General features: G+C 38.0%; 1 protein-coding gene across 1 annotated transcript in view; it reads left to right on the forward strand.

Annotated features, from left to right (window-relative positions):
• Positions 1-208: 208 nt before the first annotated feature.
• SLCO4C1 (solute carrier organic anion transporter family member 4C1) overlaps positions 209-26,601 on the forward strand; it is a 34,407-nt gene continuing 8,014 nt past the window's right edge. The window contains exons 1-8 of the mRNA XM_070938760.1: positions 209-428; positions 5,799-6,062; positions 15,426-15,620; positions 17,672-17,768; positions 18,779-18,900; positions 20,121-20,227; positions 23,102-23,246; positions 25,267-25,462. Of these exons, the coding sequence (XP_070794861.1) occupies positions 209-428; positions 5,799-6,062; positions 15,426-15,620; positions 17,672-17,768; positions 18,779-18,900; positions 20,121-20,227; positions 23,102-23,246; positions 25,267-25,462 (1,346 nt within the window). The remainder of the gene's footprint in view (positions 429-5,798; positions 6,063-15,425; positions 15,621-17,671; positions 17,769-18,778; positions 18,901-20,120; positions 20,228-23,101; positions 23,247-25,266; positions 25,463-26,601) is intronic.

Consider the following 26,601-nt stretch of genomic DNA (forward strand, 5'->3'; position numbering starts at 1 on the left):
CCGAGGGATCCACCTCCGTCCTCTCGCAAGAGGGCTGGCTTTCTTCATTGCCTTTCTTCTTCCTAATTTTTTTTTTTTCACTTTGCCGGTTCTTGACAGCGGGCCCGCCTTGATCGGCTCTTCTCCCTCTGCCTTATGTAGACGGGCAGGCGCTTGGACGACAGGTGCTTCGGACGCTGAGTTTCTCCCGGCCCCCTCCGATCGCGCCATGAAAAAAGCCGGCTTGGAGAATCCGGCTTTCCAGGCTTCCACCCCGGATCTTATCGACCCTCGGCTCTCTCCGACGACCCCGAGTATCTTGCAGTCGCCGAGTTTTGACCCGGACGAGCAACTCTGCGGGATCGGCCGATGCACTCCTCGCGCCCTGCAGGTCTGCAACAACGTCAAAGGCTACTTGGTCTTCTACAGCCTCCTCTCGGTCTTCCAAGGTAAGCGGGAGCAGCGAGCCCATTCCCGGGGACGGGACTTTTTATCAGGACTATTGAGTTACTATTGAGTTGCCTTGGCGACGTTAGTGTTCCGCTCGCCCTCGGATCTCCAGCTCTCTGTCCCAGCGAATAAGAGGATTTAAGAGCGGAGGGACCCCGCTTCCCAGACGCTGCGCCCCTGAACTAATTCCCATCATTTCTGCTGCGGGTAGATCGTTCCAATGCCTTCCAATGCGTGATAATGAAACCGGTGCGCTGTCAAAATAATTAATTAGCAGTAATAAAAATACAACGGCTGAAACAAAATGAAGCTCGAGACTAAAATTAACCAGCAGTTAAGGTCCTGTGGAAGAGGGTCATCTTTATAGGCATTCCTAACACAAGGCAAAACTCATGACCAGAGATATCCATTGGTGACTCGGTAGAAGCCCCTCAGCCTGTGGGTCACATAACCAGCCTCTGACCGGGGCAGGGGTACATCAGCCTGACAAGTCTGAAGGGGAAGAATAGCTGCTTTGGTCCTAAACCACTTTAAGGATATAAGGATTAGCACAAACGTTAAATTGTGTCTGTTAAACAATGGGTTAACCAATACAGATCTTTCAGTGCAAGGATTGTACATGCCTTGCACTTTGCACTTTGGCAATTTAGCTGGCTATTTGTCATTCATTTGTAACTTAGAGATACTTTTCAAGGCAACTTCGTGTAGAACCCACAGCAGTAAACTAAGGAGTATGTATGTATGTATGTATGTGTATCCATATGTATGTGTGTGTGTGTGTGTGTGTGTGTGTGCATGCATACACACACACACACACACACACACACACACACACACACACACACCATCTGAGAATCCAGTGGCAGGTAAAAATCAAAGAGGGTCCCAGGCTTCAGGTTTCATTTTCTCCAGGAAGTGCGATTCCATGTAAAATATTTGAACCTTAGTCTCTGAATCTAACTGCTTGTGAGCCAGCCCCGACTGAATTTAACTTCAGTTTATTCTTCCAAATCCAACCCATTCTGTAATGTAGACAGCATTAAGAGTAGTACAGGTAGTTCTCGAGTTATGGCCATGATCGAGACCAACATTTATGTTGCTAAGTGCAACATTTAAGTGAGTTTTGCCTCATTTTACAACCCTTCTTGCAACAGTTGTTGAGTGAATCATTGCAGTTGTTCAGTTAGTAACACGGTGGTTAAGTGAACGTGACTTCCCCATTGACTTTGCTGGTCAGAAGGTTGCAAAAGGGGGCTCACTTGACCCCAGGATTCTGCAATTGTCATAAATATGAAGCAGTTGTCCAGCATCTGAATCAAAAGATCATGTGACCATGGGGATGCTGCAATGGTCGTAAGTGTGAAAAATGGTCATCACTTTTTTTCCGTGACGTTGTAACAGTCACTAAATGAACTGTTGTAAGTCGAGGACTACCTGTATTGATTACTCCCTTGGAGTTGGAAGACAAGAAACAGTAAAGCATTGTGATGACAGGGCACTCCAGAACTTGGTATTATCTCTTAACAGCAATTTCATATAAATATTAAACATTTCCATGAGAAGTGGAAATCTGGTGGGACATCATAAATCAATAGCTTAAATGTCAAAGACTAGTATAATGGTGAGTTTATTTATTTTTATCCTGCCTTTATTATGTTTATAAATGACTCTGGATGAAAAACATAGCTAATAATCTTTCCTCCTCCAACAACAACCCTGTGAAGTGGGTTGAGGTGAAAGAGAGTGAGTGGCTCAAAGTTACTAACTGACTTTCATGCCTAAAGTGGGACTAGAACTCATTGTTACCTGGTTTCTAAACTGGTGTTTAACCACCAGACCTGATTAATAACACCTTTAGCAGTCTGTTATGTAAATAACCAATTGGAGGTTTTCTAGTAATGATGGGGAAAAAAGGAACTCCCAGATTATCATTTTAAAAAAAACCAAAACAAGTAATAAGAGATAAATTGGTCCTAAATGGAAAAATCCACTTGTTCCATTTTTATAACCCCATCACATTTCTCTCAATATATTTTGCTAAAAAAAGCCTTGAAAATAAATATTCTTTGTGCATTAACAAGAAATAATTGCAAATAATTACCATCAGTTTGAGACAATTGTCTCAAAGAACCTGACAAGTAGTCTCTCTGGCCAACCCTCTGGACACGATCCAAGACTCCAAGGATTGGAACTATTGTAAAACATTGCCTCCAATAGAATAGAGCCACAAAACTCTTCCCGTGCCTGATTATTTTCTAAGCGGCCACAGAACTAGCATATGTAGTTGAATTAAACGTTCTGTTTTCTTTTGAAACTTTTTTTTTCTTGGATTTAACCATGGTTGGCCTACCGGGTGTCGAAAAGCTCAATAAATCGTGTGCTGGTGGGTATCACACATTGGCAGTTGTGACGCATATTTTGAGTGACAGGGAGCTGCAGCAGAAGGATGAAATAGCCACATGCGGCTCCAGAGCTGCAGGTTGCTGACCCCTGATTTGGGCCCTCCTAAAATGTCAGGCCAAGAGTTTGAATTTTTTTTTTTTTAATCACCAAGTCTGTTTCTGGGCTTTGGTTATTTTCAAGCATAGGCTAGGCAGCAATATATCATAAACACTTTAATTTTTCCTATAGAGAAGTAGAGATTGATAGCCTTACTGTCCCAGTTCTGCAATTTTATAGAAATGGAAATAGAATGAATATTACAGTCCTGCTTAAGAGAACTTTGTTTGATAATTATCAAGTGCTTATTCAGTACAAGTGGATTTAGGCTGAGGTGTTAATGTGAAATATACAATTGTTTCTTATGCAGAAATATGAGTAACGGAAAGCTCTCCACCCTCAAAAAAGCACCCCAAACCTCTTTAGTACTTCTAAACCTCTTGACCCCTCATTTCAAATAGTTCACAATGTAAAGTGATTTTGAGTACATTATATTATATTATTATTTTATAAGCCCTTTTATATTAGAACAAAAATAATCACACTGGGAGATGTGTTCACTGGCTTTCGCTGGTTGTCACATGCAGATGTGACGAAACTAGTGTAGGCTGGTGATATGTGGCAATCACCTTAGAGGTGGAACATTGTCTTGTGGAAGAGAAACCAGAAAATAATTATCAGCTTTGTGCTGGGATGGGGTGGAGGCCTTTGAAGTCTCTCTTGATTCCTTTGTCTACTTCTAAAGTGAGATTGAATGCTTGACCATCTTCTTCACCAGGCTTCTCCCATCTTATTTTCTATGGCAGAGGTCTTCAAACTTGGCAGCTTTAAGACTTGTGGACTTCAACTCCCAGAATTCTCCAGCCAGTTATGCTGGATTCTGGGAGTTGAAGTCCACAAGTCTTAAAACTGCCAAGTTTGAAGACCCCTGTTCTATGGCAATGAGAATATGCTTCTTGTCTCTAAGTAATGGCTTCCGATATCAGGCACTCCTGTGCTATGAGGTAAACTGATAGGTGTGTTTTATAAGAAGTGTTTCAGATTTGAGTGCTGCTTTACTGGGTTTTGTATCACACTTTTTAAAAAAATGTCACAAATTGTTCATAGCCAGATTTTCTAAGGCAGTTTACAATAGTAAACATTTCATTTCAGTGAAATAATACAACTCGGCACATAATTGTTTTCAAACATAGCATATATGTTTTATCATTCTGAATTTTAGGATTTTTTTAAAGAGTAGGGCTTTATACCCAGGAAAGGGTTAGGTATAAGATTTTGTAAGGAAAGAAAATTTATAAATTTCCCAACTGTTTAAAAGCAGCTATTTTGATACTAAAATCTGACTGGAACAAACAAAGGGGATAAATTTTCTTTGATCCAAAGAACCCCATAGAGGTAATAAAAAAGAATTCTTATTGGTCTCCTTGTTTTTCTAGTCTCTTAACTCCTGTGCAAAAGTTTCTGTTTCTTTGACATGAAGAGAAATTGTCACTGCAGCAAGAGAAGCTTTATACCCTATGTCAAGTTGCCATAGTTTGGTAAAATGTGCCCAATGGTTTATGTACATTGATTACGATGTAAACTGGGGTCAATTACACAATCTGTACATCTCAGTGTACAGATTACATGGGTACAAACTTATCAGTATGATAAGATAGGCCCATTGAAATGAAAGGGACAAACTAAATTCAACTAAGTGAACTCCCATGGAGTTTGACTGGTTCACTCATCTGCTTCAAGTCATAAATGAGGTTTTTATTCCAGCAAGAAACTTGTTCAGCAATGTGTCAAATGGTGCATCAGCTATCTTACCACATGATGTGTGAGGAACTAATGGGTGGAGGACCTGAAACGTAAACTTTAGCTTTTAGATTCAAAAGTATTATTGACAGTTGCTGTTTGACGAGAACTAAGCAATTACTGTTCTAGTTATCTGATCCATCTAAGTCTTCCAAGGTGATAATTTGGACTCTCCAACAACTATAACTGAGATTGAAGGTTATGATTGCCAATGCCTATGATTCTGCATAAAGTTGTTGTTCAAATATTGCTGTTGAAATAATACTGACTTGAATAAAATAGAGCTAAAACTACTTGTGGAAATATATTCTAATTAAATAGGAAAATAGGTGCTTTTTAATGATGACAAGCAATCCTTCTTTGGATTCTATAAGTTGGGTCCAGAATTAAAAACTTAGAAATCAATGAATCAATTAGATGGTGAATGTCAGGTAGTGAACACTGTAACCTTATGCACAATTATTTGGAAACACAACAAATTTTCTTCTGCATGAATTAGATATATTCATATAGATATATTACAGATGTGTAATATTGCAAGGAACTATGTATTTGGGGAAAAAGAAAACCATCCCATTTATTAACTTAGGTGAAAATAACTGGGGAAGAAGTGGGGAAGAAAAATGGAGACTGTAAATATACATTGTAGAGTCTGAGATATTCCTTGGATGTCTCTAGTTTTGGCCATCAGGTTAAGGAACCTAAGAGTTCTCTTTAAGAGGAATTCTGGATAAAGTATTGTACGTATTTCTTTCTTAAAATGGCATTTTTTTTTATCACTGTTTGGTCAGAGTCAGAAAAGGATGGTCTGAAAACTGCATTTAAAAATCCACAAAATTATATACGTAATCTGATTAATCAGACCCACTTTCCAGCAAGTTCTAATACCCTGGCTCTTTCTCCAGGCTTTAGTTTAGGGAATTTGATGGGCTGCTTTAGGTTAATGACGATGTAAAGAGTATGTTTTGCTTATTTTCTTGGGAGGATTGTGCTTCTTTTTTCCATTTTGTTTTTCTTATGCTTTTAAATTTGTGATGCTACTAAGAGTTGTTTTGGAGTTGGGCGGGCTACAAATTTGACAGATTAAAAACACAAATAAATAAACTAATGCTTGTCTCTTTTTCTTCTAGGGATTATTGTAAATGGATTGATAAATGTCAGCATTTCTACAATTGAGAAGCGTTATGATTTGAGCAGTTCCCTTACAGGCGTAATCTCTGCTGGTTATGACATTTCATTCTCTGTGTTATGCCTTTTTATATCCTTCTATGGTGAAAGAGGTCACAAACCAAGATGGCTGGCTTTGTCCTCTTTTCTGATCGCTATAGGAGCATTAGTATTTTCTTTGCCACATTTTACTACTGGACCATACACATATGGAGAAAAAGCAGAAGGTAAGTTCATATATCTTAAACCAGTCATTATTTCTTTTATTGTTGCTCTGTAGACCTAGTTCAAAAATATATGTCTAGCATCAGCAGTGAAATCCACTTACTTTCGCTACTGGTTTGGGAATGGGAGTGTGCGTGCCTCTTCTGCACATGCACAGAACCTTCTTCGCATGGGCAGATGATAAAAAACATGGTAGTAATGACATCCTGGGGGGTGTACGGAGCCTCCAACCACCAGTGCTACCGGTTCAGCAAACCGGATAGAATCAGGGGGATTTCACCGCTGTCTAGCATGTATTTATGGAATCAATACACAAATTTTTTTTTCCTCTGTTACTTATTGGGAATTGACAACACAATCTTGGAGTAGACCTCAGTACAACAGCCCAAATAGATTTAGCTTTCTCTTCCTCAATGGAAGAGTGGATGGTAAGGTAATGGAGTTAGAGATGGTGAAGTTGTCTGTTTAATTAAAATATCACCATCTCTAACTCTATCACCACAGAAGGAAGAAAAAAAAGTTCCATTTTTTTTTTTAAATTGATTTATATGCCGCCCTTCTCCGGAGACTCAGGGCGGCTTACAGTGCGTTAAGCAATAGCCTTCATACTTTTGTATATTTATACAAAGTCATCTTATTGCCCCCACAAACTGGCTCCTCAACTTACCTACCTTAGAAAGGATGGAAGGCTGAGTCAACCTTGAGCCTGGTGAGATTCGATCTTACTTTAATTGCAGACAGCTGGTGTTAAATTACAGTGCTTCTGTCTGTTGAGCTATCCAGGCTCCTGTTTCCAAGTAGAAATTTTGTTTCAGCTTTTGAAACAGCTTTTGAAGTTTTGTTCAAAACTGAAAAAAATGAGACTTTAATTTTAGGTTTTGATGATTAGAAATATTTTGTAATTATAAAAATGGCTTGAAATGTTGTGAAATGTAAAGAAATTCAAATGATGTTGATTTATTTTCATAATCTACTGCACTGAAGAAAATCGGAAATCATTGTTTCTTCTTCTTTTCTCTGCACTTTTCTCCTTCTTTTCATATTTTTCTAACTTTCATTCCTATAATGAAACTAAATAAAAAAAATTATTACAAACGGATTTAGCTTTTTCAAAGTCAAAAGGAAAGCAGTGGTCCCAATGACAGAAATATCAAATGTCTTTAATCAGAAGAAAAAGTTAATCCCAGCTACTATCTTTACAAATAACTGTTCTTTCCAAAAGACTACATGGATTAACATCCCCAATTCAGTGTCTGATAAGCTAAATCTCTTTTGTGAGTAGCTTTTAGGATGTCATTTATCTCCTAATTTTGAAGTCCAATGTTAGTTGCCCAGTTGTCTTCAGTGGGAAGTTTCCAAGTCTATGTGAAGACTTCCATGTGAACTGTAACCTTGAGCTATTTAAGGTCCCATTCTTTGTGTACGTAAAAATTCCCTTTAGCTGCAAACATGGAGAACCAAAAGTAATCGATTCATATTGTTGTAAAATTGACCAGATCCCTCTTTGGCAACCTATTATGTTGAGTTGAGTAAAGAAAATATAAGAGAATGTGCTAGAGAAAAGAGAAGAAAGGTGGATAATAAAGAAAAATGAACTATTGAAATAATGGTGACTTTGATTTTACTATGTCAATTGCTTGCTGAAACCCATGCACCATAGTATACATGGGTCCAGCTCTAATTACAGACTAAAATACTACAATGGATAATGATACTACATCCCACTTTTCCTATGGAAAAGCAACTAAGAATGGTAATTCAATTCAATGCTTTAGATCAGGGCTGTCAAACTCCCGGCCTGCGGGCCGGATGCGTCATGCGCTGGCTACACTCACGCTCAGTTTAGCAAATGTGATGCTGCCATGATAATGTTTGACACCCCTGCATTAGACAGATTACAGACTAGCCAAGTTACTCGAAAGCATTGTTGCAAATGTGTTTAGAGGAGTGAAGTAATTAGCCACTTTTCTTAAAGAACCATTACACGGCACATTACACACACAGTATTAATCATTAAAAATAAAGTCTCAATGAATAAGAGAAGGTTTTTTTGTCTGTTACATCAAGGCTAGAGGTTTAAAGTTAAGCCCTGAGAGCAAAAGTGAAGGCTTTTGAGGGTTAAAATTTAATATTACCTGGAACAAGATAATTTTTCTCGTCTTTTAAATCAAATCTTGTAATTCCTTTGGAGGTAATCCACCAAAATTTCTGTTGTTAAGTGAGTCATCTAAGTGAGTTTTGCCCCATTTTATGAACCTTCTTGCCACAGTTGTTAAGTGAATCACTGCGGCTGATAAGTTAGTAACCCTGTTGTTAAGTGAATCTGGCTCCCCCCATGGACTTTGCTTGTCAAAAGTTGGCAAAAGGTGATCACATGACCTTGGGACACAGCAATGGTCATAAATACGAGCCAGATGTCAAGTGTCCAAATATTAATCACCTGATCCTTGGGACGCTGCCGTGGTCGTAAGTGTGAATTTTTCAGTTCCATTGTAACTTTGAATGGTCACTAAATGAACTGTTGTAAGTCAAGGACTACCTGTATTTTTCTGTTTTATATACATTAACATAACATAACAGTAACAGAGTTGGAAGGGATTTTGGAGGTCATCTAGTCCAAACCGCCTGCTCACGCAGGAGACCTATACTAGGATATTAATCATGATGATTCTCTATTCTCCGTTTTCTTTAATGAGGAATCTTCTTAGGTTCATTTGCATGATAATTCCATAATAGTTTTTCTTTCATTAGTTAAATTACATCAGAAATAAATAACCTGCAGTTATCAGACTACATTTGCCTTTTTTGCAGCCCAATCTCTGTGGCTTCAATACACAGTAATACTCACACTTTACATTTTTTAAAACAACCTAACTTATTTTTTTTCCCCTTTTTGCGCAAACCTGCGTCTCAGTGAGTTCTCATTGCTGCACAAGAATTCCGCTGCCCTTCTGAGATTGTGTATTGTTCATTTGAGGAACAATGACATCACATCATTTTAGCATATTTATTATGATCAGCTTGGATTCAAGTCTGATCTGGAATAAAACAAAAAGATCTTAGAATGGAACATGCTGTTGCTTCCTATAATGTGCGTGTGTTCAATTCTTTGTAAATGTCAGCTTCCTCATACCAAGGACAGAACTTTTGAATTTGACAGCCTTTTTTTTGTGTGTGTGTGTGCAATATAAAATGGTACAAAAATGAAGTAAACACAGCATGAGGTACCATGAATTAAGTCTCCCCATTGGCTGCTGTCATCTGCCTAACATATTCCTACCGGTAGTAGCAGAGTTGATGAAACATTGCAGTGGTTCGAGTAATACAAGTGGTTGCCTAACTGGCCTCTTTTTGAAATGCAAGTTGAAATCTATTTTGCATCCTGCTAATGAAATCTGGCTTGGCACACCTGATGCATCAGAAGGGCTTCAGGAGAGGCTATAGCATCCAGTTCCTGAGCAATTCTTAAAAGGGTGGAACTGTTATTACCCAATGCCTTCTAATTCTGTTTGTTTCCAGTGAAACTGTCTTGAAGGGAAATTGCAGTTATGCAACAAAGTTATATGTCCTCATTACTCTCCTCCTGAAGGTGTGGTTAACACACTGTCACTGCTGATTTGAAGAAGAAGAAAAAAGCCACTGAAACTGTTTTAAAAATAATTAAAAAAAGACATTAACTAGAGTGCTTCATTCTATTTTCTTCTCAGAAGTAAAATGGCAAATGAGAGGAAAATGAAAGGAACTAGACTTGAGGAAATGTCGAAATTCTGAGAGGGAGGTTTATTGAAAAATGGCTTCTGTTGAGGATGCTGATTAGAAATGGTTTTTAAAAAGTACCTGCCTTGAGTCTTTGTTATGCAGTTTAATAAATAGGTTAGCATGCATGCATGAGGACACACACACACACACACACACACACACACACACACACACACAAAGAGACACAGACACCTGGTCACATCTGAGCCAGTACTTCTCTGCGATGTTATAATTCAACAATATCCTCCATTACGGAACTTACGTAGCTTCCTTCCTCCATACCTCAAACTATAGCAAAACTAAAACTTAGCATACAGTTCAGAGAAACAAAACTGCTGAACACAGAGGCAGTATGTCTTGAATAGAATGTAAACTTGTTTGAATGCAAGTTACATGCCCAGGACTATAAATATTCTGTTGATTTTGTTTGTTAAGGCTTTTCATCCATTCAGTACTTTTTTTGGCTTGTTGCTATTGGTGTTTAAGAATATAGAACATAGAATGATGAGTTGGAAGGGACTTAGAGGTCATCTAGAGGGCAACCTTAGAGGTCATTAAGAGCTGCGGTGGTGCACTGGTTAGAATGCAGTACTGCAGGCTACTTCTGCTGATCACCGGCTGCCAGCAGTTTGGCAGATCGAATTTCACCAGGCTCAAGGTTGACTCAGCCTTTCATCCTTCCATGGTTGGTAAAATGAGGACCCAGATTGTTGGGGGCAATATGCTGACTGTGTAAACTGCTTAGTAAGGGCTGTAAAAGTACTATGATGCCGTATATAACTCTAAGTGCTATTGCTATCTAGTCCAACCCCCTGCTGGAACAAGAGACGCTATGTCATTTTAGACAATTGGTTGTCCAGTCTCTTCTTAAAAGCCTTCAGTGATGGAGCACCCACAACTTTCCAGTTGGTAAATGTTCTCACTGTTAGGAAGTTTCTCCTTAAATCCAGGTTGCTTCTCTCCTTCCATCCATTGATATGGATGTTATGGACTGCTCCAAGGTGTATAGCTCTTATATTATTGGTTTTAGGTTTAATGTTAACTATATACTAACATCTTAGTATCACATAAGATTCATGTGGAATTAGAGTACTACATAATCAGAACTGTCACTTTAACTAAAGCCATGGGGGTCTCATAATACACAAAGAAAATGTCTATATGCAACCATTATCTACTGTTTAAATTGGGGCTACTCAAAACACACATCCAGTAGCTGCCATTTGTGACCCTTTCAGCTGGTTCAGCTGGCTTCTGACAAGCAAAGTCAATTGGGAAAAATGTATTTGCTTAACGACCACCTGATTCACTTAACAACTGAGTGATTGGTTTAATAACCATAGCATTAAAGATCATAACATTAAGGGTGGCTCACTAAGCAACTGCCTTCTTAGTAATAGAAATTTTCATCTCAATAGTGGTTGTACGTTGAGGACTTATGTACATTTGTTTTCTATTACAATGAAAGTTGGCTGTGGAAAGTAAAAGTCCATGGATGTTATAGCTCTTTTGTTGGTTTTTTGTTTTTGTTTTTTTTGTTATTACAAATGGATTGCTAAAGTATCATGTCTAATCTTATCTTCTAAGATTCTATCAATGAGAAACATAATCTTGTTTCTCTTTATTGCAATGAAAGTTAATGAATACTGAAAAAGATTATGCATACGTGTTGAAAGGAGCATTAGCCAAATAGCTCCACGATCATTATGCCCTTTGAAAGGATATTATTTGGGGGTTTACATGAAGTCATTGCTTTCAGAACCTCGTCTGCTGAAACACTGTATAATACTTGAATTAAAATTGAAATAAATAAACAAACTAAGAACTATTGCATAAGACTTGGGACTTCTGGTTCATTCTATATATTACCCTTAGAAGTCCTTGGATGCTCTCTGACTTTGGTTGTTTGCAGATGTTTCATTGCCCAACTAGGTAATATCATCAGTACCAAGGACTCCAGAGTGTCTTGGAGTCACCAAGGACTCCAAGGTTCAACCCTGAGCTGTACTAATCTCTTCTATTTTATACAATAAGCATCAGGCTGCTAATTACATTTCAATGTTTAAAGGTGAGCTGTTAATCAGTACCCAAATAGAATAACAATAGTGTAAAGGAAGTTTTTAGTAGACTTTCAGTAAGAGAAAGATTAAAGCTAGGTTCATAAATTGTACTAAACCACCTGGACCTTGTGATTTGGGCAACATGATTTAGTCTTTCATGGTGTATAAATCAAGCCACTAGCTTGTTTTAAAAACCATGGTTAAAAATCTCCTGAACTGCTGTTACATGAAAACTAGCCTGGAAGAATGCTCAAGACAGCCTTTTTCATATTTGAGCTTTGTGTAGCTGATAAAATGAGATAGAAGATGGTTGGAAAAAGTTACAAGGGGGAATGAGGTAGAGCCACAATAGAGTTCTATACATTATCAGGAAGATAAATTCCAGCAGGCAGGATTGGAGGGAAGACATGAGTCCCTTTATAAACTGAGCTTGAAAGCCAAAGACAGAAAATTTTGTATTCTTATACAGGTATAAACATTTTGCCATAGATGTGGGAGGAAGTATAGCAATCAAAAGTTATAAAATCAGTCGCTCATTTTGGATTTTACAGGGTGTAATCCCTGGTGGTATGAATATGTGGCCAAGAAGAATAAGAAGTGTTGTCTTCTGCATTATATGATTCTTACAATATAAGGGTCCATGGATATTTTGTGCACCATAATAGGCCTGTACCAGGGGTGGGTTCTATTTACCTTTACTACCGGTTCGCAGCGGGAACGCATGCTCTTCTGCAGAAGCGCAGAAGCTTCTGCACATGCGTAGAAACATTTTGATGATGTTGGGGTTGGTGGGCGGAGCTTTCTGTCGGTTTTACTACCTATAGAACCGGTGCGAACCGGGGCAACCCACCACTGGCCTGTACTTTGGAAATAAAACTTGTGGCATCGTCAACATGGTTACTATTGTATGCATTGTTTATTGAATATAATGAAGCATTTGACAACAAAAATCAAGGTAAAAAATGAAGCTGAAGCTTCAATTTTTACTATTCTCCTTTATTTAAAACAACAACAACAACACAGACAATGTCACAAAATAGCTAGGCCCACCTTGTTTTAGGAATGAGTTCCATTCTTTAGATGTATTAAATGGCAGCACCCTCTACTGGATGTCATTATTGCAATTTTAAGTATATACTGAATGCCACTAAAGTAACCGAAGCACAACTGAAAAACTCAAAGGATTATCAACATCATTTAGAAAATCCCAAGATTTTCAGTATAGCAACCAGACAACAGTAATATAAAACAATCTTCATATTAAGTCTGTACACATTCAGTAGTGCAGAGAGTTGGAAAACACAGAATTCAGGAAATCCGAGGAGTGGGATGTTGAATTAGAGGAAATGTTGGCGTATGATCCTAACTGGGATGCTTCTTTTAAAATGAGAGAAAGTTTTGCTATGTTTAATTACTTCTCTTATCTCCATCTTCTCTCATTATTCTTTTAAGAATTGTTAAGCTATAATGTGTTTTGATCGATTTTGATTTAAAATGATCATTGTGGCTTGTAAATCGTGGATTATAATTTAGCAGGTTGAATGAATTTGGTCAGTTATGATTTATTAATGAATTATGTTTAAAGACACCATAGCTACCTAAGTTACAGTATATAAAAACAGAATATAGCTAAATCAGGGGTGAAATGCTCCTGGTTCGGACTGGATCGCCTGATCTGGTAGCGATGGAGGCGGGTGGTTTGGAGAACCAGTAACAAAAATCCCTGCGCGCTCCCCCCCATATCCAGCTGAGCTGCACAATCATCAGAGGCTTTTTTTTTTTACTTTTAAAAGCATTTTTTCTACAACCTCTTTGGCCAAAAAAATGCTTTTAAAAGTAAAAAAAGAAAAAGCCTCTGATGATCGCGCGGCTCAGCTGGGATCCTCAAAGGCTTTTAAAAGCATTTTTTCTACAACCTCTTCAGAGGTTGTAGAAAAAATGGTTTTAAAAGCCTCTGAGGATCCCAGCTGAGTTGCCTGATCGGAGAGGCTTTTTTTCTTTTAAATGCCTCTGACGATCGAAGCTGAGTTGCCTGATCGGCAGAGGCTTTTTTTCTCTGCCGATCAGGCAACACAGCTTGGATTGTCAGAGACATTTAAAAGAAAAAAAGCCTCTGCTGATCAGGCAACTCAGCTTGGATTGTCAGAGGCATTTAAAAGAAAAAAAAACCTTTTTTTCTTTTAAATGCCTCTGGCGATCCAAGCTGAGTTGCCTGATCGTCAGAGGCATTTAAAAGAAAAAAAGCCTCTGTTGATCAGGCAACTCAGCTTCGATCGTCAGAGGCATTTAAAAGAAAAAAAGCCTCTGCTGATCAGGCAACTCAGCTTGGATCGTCAGAGGCATTTAAAAGAAAAAAAACCTTTTTTTCTTTTAAATGCCTCTAACGATCTAAGCTGAGTTGCCTGATTGGAAGAGGCTTTTTTTCTTTTAAATGCCTCTGGCAATCCAAGCTGAGTTGCTTGATTGTCAGAGGCATTTAAAAGAAAAAAAGCCTCTGCTGATCAGGCAACTCAGCTGGGATCGTCAGAGCCTTTTGAAAGCATTTGTTTACAACTTTTTCGCCGAAGAGTTTGTAGAAAAAATGGTTTTAAAAGTTTTTTAAAAAATGACCATGCCCACCCAGTCACATTACGCCCCCCACCAAGCCACGCCCACAGAACCGGTAGTTACAAATTGTAGATTTCACCACTGAGCTAAATTACATTCTCAGTAGTTCCAGTGAGTTGGCTTCTATTTTCTAAACTCCATTATTCGGGGATGACCAGTCTTCCCCAAATTCTCAAGCAGTCATTCTAACAGCATTGCGGGACTTGAAATCCCAGTGTATTTACATTAAAGAAGACTTACTCAGAAAATGTACTTATATGTTGATTTCCTCCGTATTGTCTGAAAAATGGCTCTATATAGTTTTGAAACTTTGGAGCAGTTTTGAAATCTTATGACTGTTCTGATTGTGGATTATATAACTGCTGGATAGTACTAGATGGCAGCAAACAGATAACAAAACTCTAACTCTTTGTTGCTAGCAGCTAGATTTTTACAGTGTAGACCAGTGATGGCAAACCTTTTCAGTACTGAGTGCTGAAAAAGGAATGTGCCATGCTCATCTGGGTCACAACCCAGAGGAGGAGCTGTCCAGGGCACATGCGTGCACCTGAAAATGAACTTCCGTTTCTGGCACTCGCATGCGTGCCGGCCAGTTAGTCTTCTGGGTTTCTGGCATGCATGCATCTGTGACAATCAGCTGGCTGGCGCACAGGATCACACAAGAAAACGGAAGACCAGCTCTTCAAGTTTCCGGCAGTGCTGTATGCACGAAGTCCAGCTGATCATCACGTGCACATGCATGCCAGAAATCCGGCAGAGGAACGGGTGATGCCGCATATGCCAGGTGACATGGCTCCATTTGCCACTTTGGGCATGATGCCATAGGTTCGCCATGACGGGACTAGACCCAGTAGACTTATTTCAAACAATTGCAAAGATATGACAGTTTCTCCTGATAGAGAAAGAACTTCCATTGACTTACTGCTCCTGTATTTCCAGACATCTGTCCAGTACCTCTTTCTGGAGGTCAAACCACGCCGTGCCACCGAGGCAGCAGATCCAAACTTTCCAACTACTTCTATGTTTTCTTACTGGGTCAGTTCCTTTTAGGAGCTGGTGGAACTCCTCTGTACACACTGGGCACAACTTTCATCGATGATAGTGTCCCAAAGCACAAAGCTTCAGTCTACATAGGTAGGTATAATTCATTTTGATTTCTTGAAATGCCAAATTTGCCTTGAGCATCTAGCAAGTTTGGTAATATCTTTTTGCATTTTCTATTTGCTTATTTAACTGCTTGTAAGTTTTTTTAGTTGGTTGGGATACAGGATGTGTTTTTACAGTTGCTTACAGTAGGGCTATGTTCATCTTCAGGTATATGGAGGATGACCTTATCTCTAAGGCCTCAGTTCCCATGAAAGGGAGCTTCAGCCCTTTTCATGATCAGCACAAAGACCTGAAGGGGCCTTGTAAGTATGTTATACTGAATGCACTTAAAAGTCAGCACCCACCCACATTGGGAACTTCCCAAGCAAATGCTCATCTAAGTGTTTTGAACATTCATCCATACATACCTTCCCACTTCATACCTTTATGTGCTCAATACAGGTAGTCCTCGACTTACATCCGCAATTGAGTCCCAAATTTCTGTTATTAAGTGAGACATTTGTTAAGTGAGTTTTGCCCCATTTTACGACCTTCCTTGCCACAGTTGTTAAGTGAATCACTGTAGTTGATAAGTTAGTAACTGGGTTGTTAAGTGAATCTGGCTTCCCCATTGATTTTGCTTGTCAGAAGGCTGTAAAAGGTGATCACATGACCCCGGGGCATAGCAATGGTCATAAGTATGAACCAGTTGCCAAGCATCTGAATTTTGATCACATGAGCATGGAGATGCTGCACAGGTTGTAAATGTGAAAAATGGTCATAAGTCACTTTAGCCAGTGCTGTTGTAACTTTGAAAAGTCACTAAATGAACTGTTGTAGGTCGAGGACTACCTGTATGCAAAGAATTAAAGCTGGCATGTTTGAGGATGCTGCTTACCCACTTCAAATCACAAGCTGAATACCTGCATTAGAATTTTGTTTTTTAGTGAGCGGGGTTGCACTTAGATCCTATTTTGGGAGCCTGGAAGAATTCCTTGCCACATTGCAATTGCTCCTTCTCATCTGTGTGAATCAGTAGATAAGAATCAGATACTGGGAAACTTGATTTCCCTTTCGCTTGCCTAGCCACAATCAGTCTCATAATCATTTTAACCACAGAATAACAGCGTGTGAATACTACAAATGAATAACCAGCAAGAATAACAAATGTGTCAACTGTGACAGCTAAACCCATCATTCATTAATGGAGACCCGTGGAAAATTCCCCATGCAGCAGAAAACAAATCTCTGGTGGTCCATTAAGGCAGTCCAGAAAAGGTGGCAAAAATTGTGAAAGAGAAGGAGGTTTCAGTCCCTTCTGAATTCTGAATTACTGCCTTCAAGTCTAGAGGAAGTTGGAAGCGTTGAAAAGATCATTCTTCTTCATTAAGAATGTTGTGCATTCTTGGAGATTCCTCTTCAGCAGTGAACTGCCGAAAGTCTTTCTGCATTTTTATCTCCTTCTGGCAAAGGGTGCACAGAATCTGAAAGAAGTTCATTATTCTAAATCATCTCTTTCTTCTGAGAAGCATTTGGCCCTTTTGGTCAGATGAGGATCAGCTGTCAACACGAGCTCATGACACAATTGGTAAATGGAAAAGCATTCCTCTGATGATTCAATAGGAATTGATGGGTAGATTAAATCTGAGATATTTATATCCCACCTTTCAACCTCCAAATATTTTTCTATTGACCACAGAATACAGAATAATAGAGTTGGAAGATACCTTGGAGGTCTTCTAGTCCAACCTCCTATAACAGGGTTAAGACTAGGATAAGGTTGAACTCAGTGTCTGGCATTTACCATAATTACATTTATGTGATGAAGATTCTGTGTCTTGAAAATAAGATGCATCATTTGTCTTTATCTGTATGTTTAATGCATTTTAAATGAGATGGTGTGCTGGGAAGAACCATGTGGAAGCTGGGCCATCCTCCTCTCATTCTAAACAGTGTCTTGCCTATGGTAACCTACTCAGGATGCATGAATTTAACATTCTCAGTCTTAAATCACCTTACACATTTATAAAGTGGATATGGAATCCAACATGCATTTTTGTGCTCAATATCCAAAATACAAACTATTATCTTCCCTGCAGGAATTGGATATGCCATGTCACTGCTGGGTCCTGCCATTGGCTATGTTTTAGGAGGACAGTTGCTGAATGTCTATGTTGATTTCAATCGTAATATAAGGCAAGGACATTTTGTTTTTCATCTACATAAATAAGAATGTACATTTTTTCTTAATAGTAAGACATCATTTTGAAAAGCCTTATCCTAATAGTTCATACAGAAATACATATTTTTTTAGTTACCGATAATAATTTTAATGGGTTTGGTTGGTAGGGTTTTTTTTTTGTGGGGGAGAGGGGGGTTGTTTTTAATAACCAAACACTGACTTATATTTGGGAAACTTGAGCAGCCATGAATAATGAACACTTTTTAGTCAATTTGCTAGATGTAGATTTTGATTGTTTTATCTTTAGAAGAGGTCTATGTGAAGAGATATACATGAAGCCATTTATGCTGTCAAAGGCCAACCAATTTATTTCATGAAGCAATCTGGTTGCTTGACGCTTCTTTGGGCCTCTGCTGTGGAAGAAGGATTCTCTTAGCCTTCTTTTCTCCTGTGTTGATTAAGATGCTTCTAGGTTGGGAGAGGAAGACTTTTCACACATGTTAAGGTAGATCCAGACTGGGCAGCTTCAGGGTACACTATAGTCAATCCCACTACTTGTGGTGAAACTATACATTCTGAAAGCACTTCAGTCAGCAGTTAAAATTTCTCAAAGCGTTTTCTTGTATCTTGAGCTCTGAGGAGGAAAAAAAAGAGAAAAAGTGCTGTTCTTTTTTTTTTTTTTTTTGCTTTACCTTATAAGTACGGTGCTCATATTACTATGCAAAACTTATAAAATGGTGCTACTTTTGAATCTTCCTTGAAGCAAAAAACTCCTTCAAGTTTTCTGTAGTCTTGAACAATAATACTTGATTGAACTCATTATTACCTGAAATACTTTCCATTTAGTAAAACAGCACTAATTTCTTTTTTGTACAACTGCATAAATGTGGGAAGAAGGCAGCACAGTTGTAATAAATAAACTACAATGTATGTTTTATCATACAGAATAGCTTTGCAAAAAGTATTGTTATTTAATTCATAATACCTTCGTTAAATATGCGTTCACTAAATAATATTATTCTAGTGTAGACCTCACTCCAGAAGATCCCCGCTGGGTTGGAGCATGGTGGATAGCCTTTGTGATATGCAGCTTCTCTACATGCCTTTTAGTAGCACCATTTTCATATTTCCCAAAGCATTTGCCAGGTAAATAAGTATTCTAAAATAAGTAATTAGCATAATATTATTGAGCCTTAGATAAATTGTTGGGATTCCTAAAGTTATAGTGTAAAACAATACAGAATGAATGAATGGATTGTACTGTAATAAATATTCTGGAATTTGAAACTTTCATATAGCTCATCACAGTTTTAAATTATTCTTACTGCAGTAGTATAATTGTATGAGGAGCATTGGGTACAAAGTAATAAGGCGTACTCTAAAAAAAGAGAGAGAGAGAGAGAGAGAAGACAAGGCAATTACTAAGAGAAGCACATTGATCAGTTGGATGTAGACCAATGAAATCCAGACACTTATTTCTAAGACAACATATGTATTGAATAGCAATAAAAATAAGGATATATGAGCAAAAACTTGGTAGTTTTTCAATCTTTGATAAGAAGATCCTTTTTTATATATCTTATTATTTAACCAATGTTTGAAAAAATAAATTACAAGAATCAATCTTTCAAAAAGATCCGAGAAGTCCCTTCATGATGTCCTGAGCTAAGGCAGAATTTTCCTGTGGTACAAAATCAAAGTTCTTTAAGGCAAAGCTTTGTTTCGAAATCCCCATTTCTACTTTTCAGTAGACAAAACCGGTTGAACAGGGAGAGGGAGACTCAATCCATTTTTGGATATTAGCCAATCCTACTTCATTACAGCTGGTAGGAATAAATGCTATTATAACTCAATGACTTATGGCCGTGATAGCGAACCTATGGCATGTGTGCCACAGGTGGCACACGTAGCCATATCAGTGGGCACACCAGCTTAGCTCTGGTGTGCATGCGCGCACCAGCCAGCTGATTTTTGGGCCTTCTGAGCCCACCAGAAGTAGGGAAACAAGCTGTTTCCTGCCTCTGGAGGGCCTGGGGGGGTGGGGAAGGCCCGTTTTTCTTTCTCACCTGGCTCCAGATCCTCTCTATGCATCTGGGGAGGGCAAAAACAGCCTTCCCCATTCCCTTGGAGGCCTGAAACAGCCCATTTCCCAACTCCTGGTGGGACAGGAAGTGACTTTTTTTGCTTTCCGCAGCCTCCAGAGACTCCCAGAGAGGCTTTGATTTTTACAGATTTGTGTCCAAGCAGACAGACTTACTAAAGTTACTTGACTAAACATTTAAAATTACAGCTGATTTCCACAAAATGTATGTACTTCTTGCAATTACAATTGCTTTTTGTCAAAAGTAAATTATTTCTTTTTCTAGGTACAAGCAAAATACGAGCAGAGAAGATTTCTGAAGCACATCATAGTGGAAAACAGATGTGTGAATATACTGGGAGGAGTATTAAGGACTTTCTTATGATTCTCTGGGTAACAAAAGCCACATATTTAAATCAATATCTGTAGTTAATTTGAATCTGGGAGTCATTGTGTCAATAATACTTGCAAGGCCTCATTAACAGAATGCAACAAGGGTAATAGCATTATTCAATGTTTGAAATGGTTAGATAAGGCAGTACTTCTTATGATTCTCTGGGTAACAAAAGCCACATATTTAAATCAATATCTGTAGTTAATTTGAATCTGGGAGTCATTGTGTCAATAATACTTGCAAGGCCTCATTAACAGAATGCAACAAGGGTAATAGCATTATTCAATGTTTGAAATGGTTAGATAAGGAAGTACTTTACGTTCAAAGCAATAAATGATTAAAGTCAGATTCAAACATCAATTTCAGTAGTGTAGATTTCCTCACCTGTGCTACTATCACTTATTTGAATATTGATTTTTAATTGGCAAAGAACAATAAGAGGAAGGAGAATTGTATTTGTATAAGATGCTTTGAGAAGGAAATGAACATGCTGCTCCTAAGTTGCTTCAAGTCTCATCGTGGCTTTGTATATATGTGCATATAATTCAAGCCCACGGTCATGTTTTATATGTAACTGAGGTTTAGGCAAAAGTGATTGTCAATTAGAACAATGAGATCTATGATGAATTGGTGAAATTTAAATAGAGAAGATTAAGGGACAACATGACAGTGACCTTCAAATGTCTGAAGACTTTTTATGGAGAAGATGGAACAGAGTTGTTTTATATGATTCTAGAAGTGAGCTCTAAAACCAATGAATGGAACTAATAGGGAAGCAGATTTGGCAAAGTGTTAAGAAGAAATGCCTAATTGCAAGGTCTGTTGTTGGACAGATTATTGATGGGTGAGGGTGGTGCAGATTGCTTCTGTTTGAAAGGCTTAAGCACAACACCCCTGCCTTTTGAGCTGATAGATGTTTGGATTTTCAACAACATATGTGTGCTATAAAAACAGCTGCCACAAAAATGTGTCCAATCACAAAATACTCATTAACTACAAAACAAACAAACAAACCTGATGAGATTGCTCCCCATTATCTGTCATCCCATAGATAAAACTCTATCAATTCAAAACCTTTATAGTTTTTTTTTTTTCTGGGAAGTAGTCACACTTCCAAACAAAACACTGAGGTATTGCAGTCATCCATTCTTATTTCCTAAGTATGCCTATAGAGCCAATACGAGGTTGATAAGTATTGTTTGGAAATCAAAATGATGCTAGAACCTGAGAGTTTACTTGCAGATATAATTTCTTATTTTTTAATTTTTTTTTTAAAAAAGATCTCAAACCAAACCAAAACATAGGCCAAAGCTTCTGACAAGTGCCAGAGGAGTTGGCATTGGGAATACAGTTGCTCTTCATTAGTGCACATTCCTAATGGGAAGATCTAGTTGGAGTGGAATAAATTACCTCAGAAAGTTGTAAGGCATTTAAATAAAGACCATCTGTTAAGGATAGTGTGTTGCAAGATTCCTGAACTGTAAATGGTGCTTTAAGCAAAAGACTGAACTAAATGCCACCCCAAGACCTCTTGCAGCTCTAAAATTCAATTATCCTTTGATTTTAAATGGATATTTGATCACTAAGACACATTATTTGAAAAAAAGATAAGTAAAAAGCATAATAAAGGATAAATGTATTAACCATGAATAATAACTTTTATTACCCAGTATATCTTTGCAGATTACATCAACAGCTCTAATTGCCTGTTCCAGTTTATGGCCACCTCATCAGTAGCTAATAATGTTTGTTTTCACCACTTCTTGAGGGCCGGTTAGATACTAAATTAAATGATTTTAAAATTAAGTACCAGCTAAGGGATGAGTTTGACAGTTTCATCTCATTTCCTTCCATGCCCCTGCAAGCCTTGATAGAAATCATAGCCGTTGGCTGTTTTCATCATTACAAGGATAATTGTGCCTCATGATGATTTCTTACTGCAACTGGTGCCAGTAAAAGCTTCTGTTCAAGAAAACAGGCAATGATATCTTAATCTTACTAAGTTATTACAAGGGGGTAACTCCATCTAATATCCTGGCTCAGTCGATATGCTGTGCCTAGATGAGGAAATGACCAACATTTTTCTGTTTTCATGCATGCAGTGGTGTCAAACCAGCCAAACTATATTTATAAAACATATATTTATAAAAAAGAAACCTCCGACAACTTGTTTGTGGCCTGTGAACCAGATTTCTACACATTTCAATATTTGAGTTCTGAAGTAACCACCTTTTGTGATGAAACAGTTGAGACTCTATTCTAAGAGATTTGTCAAGACTGTGATAGCTCTAAGGCTCACAACTTGCTGGATTTTTAAAACCAAATAGAACAGGAAGAAAGAAGATAAAAATATTGAGCTAATGCAATTCTTTGTATAAATGTATGTGTATAAATTTGTGTGGGATTATTGTCATGGATGCTAAGAAAAACTCTGGCTAAACTACAACTACAACCTCTTCTGACGAAAAAATGCTTTTAAAATTAAAAAAAAAATGCCTCTGATGATCACGCGGCTCAGCTGGGATAGTCAGAGGCTTTTCAAAGCATTTTTTTCTGCAACCTCTTGGCTGAAGAGGTGGTAAAAAAAATGCTTTGAAAAGTCTCTGATGATCCCAGTTGAGTTGCCTGATCAGCGGAGAGGTATTTTTTAAAAAGCCTCTCTCACGATCCCAGGCAGAGGCTTTTCAAAGCATTAGAAAAAATGCTTTGAAAAGTTAAAAAATAAAAAAAGTTGGCCACACCCATCCAATCACATTACCCCACCACCACCAAACCATACCCATAGAACCGGTAGTAGCAAATTTTACATTTCACCCCTGCTATATATGTAATGTAACATTGATTTAAGAACTTAACTAAACTTCTGTTTCTAGATGCTGCTGAGGAATCCCGTATTGATGTATCTTGTAATAGCAGCTGCATTAGAAGCTTTAGTCGCTACTGGTTTTGCAACTTTCTTACCCAAATTTATAGAAAATCAGTTTGGATTTACATCTAGCTATTCAGCTACTTTAGGAGGTAATGTATTTGATTCATTCTACACAAACACCCTTTTAATTTTGTTAATGATGGGATTTAATACTTGGAAAAAAAGAAAACTAAACAATGGAAAGACAGACTAGGGTTTTAAGAATTTTACTAGAAAATATCCTATTGAATTCTGTGAATTTTATATCTGGTAATTTTTTTTCTTTGATAAATTCAGAATAATTTGGGAATCCAAGCAATATTTAATGTTCTTCAGGTTATTTATCCCTTGAGGGGCACTGATTCGGGGGGGAGGGGTGTCTATGACAATTCACGGCCAATTTACCATGGCCAACTCACAGCAGGACAACTTGCCATGGCCAATTCGCTGCAAGAGAAGAGTTACACTAATATCAAAGAAATAGTGGAATAGAATCATTGAAGAAAGGATGCAAAAAGAGGGACAGAATGAAATGTGAATAGCAAAAAATTAAAATATTTTTTTATTTATTTTAAATAATTAAATAGAATTGTTAAATTGTCCACCAGCAAGTTGTGCTTCAGCGAGTTGACCATGGCAAGCTAGCCATGGTGAATTGGTGGCAATGAGTTAGTTGTGGCAAGTTGTCCCATTCCAGAGTCAGGGTAGGAAGTGTAGGAAGCCTGGATCCTCAGTTGATAAAATGTTTCAAGTAGGTCCTAACAATTTCAGAATTGGTTTTTGCTTTATGGTTATAACAGGATTTTCCTAATTAGTTTAAATATTTATTTCCAAGCTTGCCTTTCCTTTATGGTAATCAAATTGAGAAAAAGATGCAGTTTCTAAAAAAAAAAGTGTCAGAAACTGTTCAGCAGATCGTCCCCATAAAACTCAAATCTATATATGAGGCAGCAGATAGAAAGGTAATGTCTCTTAGGATGCAATTTACTGTATATTGTGGCTTCTACTTGGATTGGTTTCCCACAAAGAAAGAAATCTCACGTAAAATGGATACTTATAATTTGAGAATCTACCACTTCATTGGGAAGAAGAGTTGGTACTCCATGCAGGCAGTCAGATTCTTTCTGGCTCTTGAACCTTCCTGATTGTGATGCCTGTTTGAAAGATGGCTCCAGGGAATGGAGGGGGCCTTAGGTGACATTGCAGGAAGAACCATTTGTCTTTCTTTCTGGTGTAATAGTCAAAGTCAAATTGTTTGAGACCCTTGATTAATAATTGGTTTACTGGGATGCCATCTTGAATGGAAGGTAAGGAGCCTGGAACTGCCTCCAGCTGCTCTTTCCACCTGCTTTCTTGTACTTAAAATCAGGAACATGCTACTGAGTAAGAGAACATGCCAGTCATAGAAGAAATACAGATATGATCACAGAGGATCAGAGTTGTACAACCTTGGGCATTTTATGTCTGAAAGCTGATTTACACATGTGTAATCCCGCGACACAACCAGTATCAGTGGCATCATTATATGAAGTGAAGGGGATGGGCGTCACATACTGTAACAACTGGTTTGCTCAGAATCGAAAATGTGAGAGCGCACTCATGCAACCTTCTGTGCATGTGTATGAAAAATGTGACCTTCCACACATGTGTGCGGCATCGAAAAACCAGCGATTATACAGGACATGATAGTGCCAGAGTGGCTGGGTAGGCCCAGCCGCTGTTGGAACTACCGGTTCACCCAAACTGGTTCGAACTGGTAGCAGTCCACCACTGAGTGTGTCATATAAATCTTGAAATTGGCTTAATTTAAAAATAAATAAATAAATAAATTGACTCAGTCATATAGATATGCTAAGCTTGTTTGTGTGACACAGCTATATAAGTAACTGTAGTAACTGCAGGAAAATGTATTTTTTCCACAGATTAGCATTCCAAACCTATTTCTGTTTTAGTCATAATTCATAAAAAATAAAACATGCAGCGAGAGAGAGAAAAGTAAAAGAATGACTGTTTACTATAACAATAATATAAATGTGTTTAGTTCTCTTTTTAGTAGTAAATTTAGTAGTATTGTTTTATTTTAAGTGAAATTATTACTTTGATAACTGTTTTCCTTTATTTTCTTTTTAGGACTTGTCTTAATCCCAGGAGCAGCAATTGGCCAAATCATAAGTGGTACCTTAATTTCCAAGCTGCAAATGAATTGCAAAACTATAATCAAGTTTATTATTGCTACTTGTGTGCTGGCGCTGCTATTAAATATGGTGTTTGCATTTGCTAAATGTGGGAATGAACCATTTGCTGGTGTTTCTGAAACATATAATGGGCAAGTATATGATTAAAAGTATATGTTAAAATATTTAAGGGCCACAAGATGGTGAATTAAATCAAATCTTCAGAATTCATTTTATGTTTTATATTTTTATACATCTCAGAGATAACATAAGATAAACATAAAATCAAAATTGTTCATATTGATGTTGATGAAAACAGTATTATATTTTATGTGATGGATATATTTCCATCACATTGTCTTTATGAGAAAAGTGGTATCATGCAAAGCATAGAAAACAAATAAGAAAAAGTAGAAGACATAAGACAAATAAAACAACTACAACTATTCATTATACATCATCAGAGCTTATTGTTTTTGTGAATCAATTCACTTTTCATTCACATGCTTGTTTTGTAAATTAGTCCACATTCCCAATGACACTACAGGTAGTGCTCAGTTAACAATCCCTTCTTCAGCATCCATTCAAAGCTGAACAGGTGGGAGTTAAAAGCTGTCCCAATACCAGTAGTCCAAAATTGAGCCCAAAATTTTATGTTGCTAAGCAAAACATTTGTTAAGTGAATTTTGCTCCATTTCACGACCTTTCTTGCCACAGATGTTAAATTGAATCACTGCCATTGTTAACTTAGTAACATGGTTGTTAAGTGAATCTGGCTTCCCCATTGACTTGCTTGTCTGAAGATTAGCAAAGGTAATCATTGGGACACTGCAACCCTCATAAATAATAGCCAGTTGCCAAGCATCTGAGTTTTGGCAATGTTGAAATGGTCGTAAGTGTGAAAAATTGTCCCAAGTCACTTTTTTCAGTTCTGTTGTAACTTTGAATGGTCACTAAATGAACTGTTGTACCTGTATACCCACAGTCATGTGATCACAATCTGGACACTTGGCAACTGGTTTGTACTTATGACAGTTGCAGTGATCATATGATCACCATTTGTGACCTTCCCTGCTGGCTTTCCTATTGGAAAAGGAAGGGTTGCAAGTGCTCAGGTATGTCTCCCACATCAACATACTCTCCCTGAACCTTGCTGCACTCACTCCAAACTTTCCCAGCCATACGTCCACCTTCACACACTCTCCTCCACCCAGCAGTAGCCACTCCAATCTCCACTATGTTCATGCCATGCCTCCCCTGCCACCCACATACTCTTACGCCCCTCTTGCGA

This window comes from Pituophis catenifer, unplaced genomic scaffold (genome assembly GCF_029215685.1).
Source record: "Pituophis catenifer annectens isolate HBS135680 unplaced genomic scaffold, rPitCat1.0.hap2 SCAF_2, whole genome shotgun sequence".
Classification (NCBI taxonomy): Eukaryota; Metazoa; Chordata; class Lepidosauria; order Squamata; family Colubridae; genus Pituophis; species Pituophis catenifer.